General features: G+C 43.8%; 1 protein-coding gene across 1 annotated transcript in view; it reads left to right on the forward strand.

Moving 5' to 3' along the window:
- The window catches only part of LOC119840619 (maestro heat-like repeat-containing protein family member 1), a 17,330-nt gene that overhangs the window by 10,430 nt on the left and 3,490 nt on the right, over positions 1-3,410 (forward strand). Inside the window, exons 7-11 of the mRNA XM_038367310.1 lie at positions 654-914; positions 1,466-1,680; positions 1,951-2,148; positions 2,511-2,793; positions 3,166-3,403. Of these exons, the coding sequence (XP_038223238.1) occupies positions 654-914; positions 1,466-1,680; positions 1,951-2,148; positions 2,511-2,793; positions 3,166-3,403 (1,195 nt within the window). The remainder of the gene's footprint in view (positions 1-653; positions 915-1,465; positions 1,681-1,950; positions 2,149-2,510; positions 2,794-3,165; positions 3,404-3,410) is intronic.

The following is a 3,410-nucleotide window of genomic DNA, read 5'->3' on the forward strand; positions in this document are numbered from 1 at the left end:
TAACCTTTTCTTAACAATATTGATACAGTCAGTCACTGGAAGATTTGTAAAAAGTGACTGTACATCAAAACTAACCATAGTTTCATTGTCTGAAATATTTAGGTCTTTTAATATCTCAACAAAATGGTATGAGTCTGATCCTGTTATTAAGAACTTAAAACCCCATGTCAGACATACCAAAAGACCAGAAGACACTATCAGCCAATACTGCCAACATCCAGAAAAATACTCCACATACCAACTGCGGAGAAATAGGTGGAGGTAGTTCACAAACAACGATTTTTGTATGACCTTCGAGACATATAACATCTCAGTCTCCCCGTGACCACGCTCGCTGTAAAGTGTTCGAAACGTCGGGTTAATAATATAATGAATAAATCGCGTTTTAAATCCGTTGAAAAGTTTTTAATTTCTAAATGTGTAATACTCGCGTGAAACAAAACACAAGAAAATACTAACTACTCCGGTAATAATTTTAGGTCTTAGGTGCCGTCTAAAAATCGTAAATAAGTAAAATTCAATAAAAATAAAATACTCACATGCTCTGTTAACTTAACTATGCCAAGACCTGTGATAAATTTTCAGAGCATTCGAGTTATATATTTTTTGCTATCTCCATAATAACTAACGAATTAAACTCTCATTTATTTCAGCTCATTAGCGCTCTGGGTGAGATGCTGCAAGAGGAATCCATGCGGCCGATATGCATCAACAAGTTCTCGGAACTGTTCGCCGTGCTGTACACGACGCTCGCTTGCTACGTGGAGGCGGAGCCCCCGGCGTACGTTGTCCCAACCAATAAGGGTCAAGAGCGCTTCGGGTTCATTCCCAACAGAGAAGCGATCAAACTGTCCCCGGCCAGGATCACCGTGAACACGTTTAACAGTTTCCTGGAGAGAGCTGATTGTTATAAGGTAAGGGGTTTGAAGGTATTGACTAATTTGGAAGGTGGATATAGCAATTGCGTATGATGTAATCGCACTAATATCATACTATCACACAAATACTATGTGAAAGTTTGTTTCTTTGGATGCCTTCCCGTCAATCATCCTGAAACTACTAAAACGATTTTGATGAAATTTGCTGTATAGACTGGGTATGAACTGACTTGGGTGATAGGCTATTTTTTGTCCCGATTAAATGCTCCCTTGGATAAAACAGGAATCTTGATATCCGGGCGGAGCCGGGACGAGTGTATCCTATCACCCAACACAATTCATAACCTGTTCATAATCAGTAAATTTCATCATAATCCGTTCTGTAGTTTCAACGTGATTGACGGACAAACATCCAAACAAACAAACTTTTATATTTATTTATAATATTAGTGTGATTTCTATTTTATTTTTCATTAAGTACATTATTCATGTAAATATAAGTAAGTGCAAGAAATACCATTTATAAATTGGGTTGTTCAAGAAAAATTCTATTTAAGTAATCCGTGTTATTCTGGCAACATTATCAGGTGAAAGAGGCGTGCTCGCTGTGCCTCAGCATAGAGCACGGGGACAGCACCAGCATTATCCTGGAACTGGCACCCATCCTGGGCAGTTCCCTCAGCCGCTCGTGCCCGGGGCAGCTGACGCGGCTGGTGGGCGGCGTGGCTGGGTACGCGAGGTCACCTTTACCACCTCAACGATGCGCTGTCATCGCGCTTCTCGCTGATCTATTGAACTATCGGTAAGTGATTTCTGGCTTTATGACGCATGAATTTGATGAAAATATTCCTTGTAAACTGTATGTATGATCGAATTCTTTGAATCTTTGAATTATTATATCTATAATCCCAATTCGGAGGCCCATATACTTTCCCTTATCCTTCCCAGCCCTTTCCTTTATTTCTCTCGTCAATCCTTTCACAAGTCCTTCGACAATCCAAATGCCACCATTCAAGACATCATTTCACCAGTCGATTTTGAGACAGTCCACTCGAGCTGGGTAACGTTGCAGCTGCAACGACAACCCGGTGCTGATCGAGAGCGTGGTGGCGACGCTGGACGGCGGGTGGAAAGACGCGAGTGCGCGCGTGCGCAGCGCCAGCCTGCGCGGCGCCGCCAACCTGGCGCGCCTGCGCGGCGCCGCCGCCGCCGCCGCGCTGCCCGCCGCCGTCGCCGCGCTCAGCCAGGGCGTCGATGCGCAGATGATGCCGTGAGACAATTTATACGTATTATCATCTAAATCTGGAATATAAAATTACCTAACCTAATATAGAGAAACCTTATTATATAACCTAATTAATTTATAAATTCTTAAAGACTCTCCCAAATTTTGCGTTACATCCATTTTTTTCAAGCACTATTTTAAAAAATTATATATATAATATATGTGGGAGGTCCCACAAGCAAACTTTTTTGTTGCAACTATATTACAAGCCATCAAGCAAGCAAGCAGTCCCCTTGCCCGTAGCAACATTAAAAGCGTTACAACTTCGCAAGCGCTTAAGACTTTTCTTATAACAATGGTATATTAATATACTAAAACAAATTAAAGGAATAACATTTTCGTCATAGATCGGCCAACGAGAACGTTCCCCTGGCTGCCATACAAGGTCTCAGTCGTCTTCTGACCGAAAGTGACAAACTGGATAATGAGTTCGACCGAGAATTGCTTGCGATCTCCCAAAAAATCCGCCCCTTCATGAATACGGATTGCAGCCAGTTAAGGGAGAACTCCATTCACCTCTTCGGCATTATCGCGGAGAAGGTCAAGTCTGAGGGTTTGGTGGAACAGGCCATAAATTCCCTGCCGTGCTTCTTGCTGCATCTGTGTGACACCAATCCTGCTGTTGTGAGGGTGAGTTTTTCTTTTTAATATTTCTGGAGACAGGTCAAATCGTGATATTATAAGCTTTAAAATTCCTAGCTCTAGAAATGCAAGTTGCATTTTAAGTTATATTTTGAGTATTTTGGACTATGTTAAAGATGTTTGATATTTATTAACTTTTAACTCTTTTTTTAACCCAAAAGCGGGCAATCGCATGATGGTAAGCGAACACCACTGCTTATAATCATTTGGAGAGATAGTGCCTCTGCGAATGCGCTACCCGCTTTAAGCTTTAAGGAGGGTTGACCGCTGGAAAGATGGAATTGACTGGAAAGGATGAGGAAAAGGAAACGAGTCCTTTACTATCATCGAAATCAACCAATAAAACATGGTCCCTTTCAGGCGTCAAAGTCGACTCTCCGGCAGCTGTTCCGAACGTTCAACGCGCGCAAGTCGAACGAGTTCATCCAGACGCACCTGGTGGACGAGGGCCGGCTGTACCTGGAGCAGTTCCTGTGCGCGCTCGTGCGCCAGCTCGCGGACGAGCGGCCCGCCGCGCTCGCCGCCTGCGTGCGCGCCCTGCTGCCCTACCTGCACTGCGCGCGCGACGCGCTGCGCCCCTACGCGCCCTTGCTGCTCGGTCAGTG

Source organism: Zerene cesonia, chromosome 1, assembly GCF_012273895.1.
Source record: "Zerene cesonia ecotype Mississippi chromosome 1, Zerene_cesonia_1.1, whole genome shotgun sequence".
Classification (NCBI taxonomy): domain Eukaryota; kingdom Metazoa; phylum Arthropoda; class Insecta; order Lepidoptera; family Pieridae; genus Zerene; species Zerene cesonia.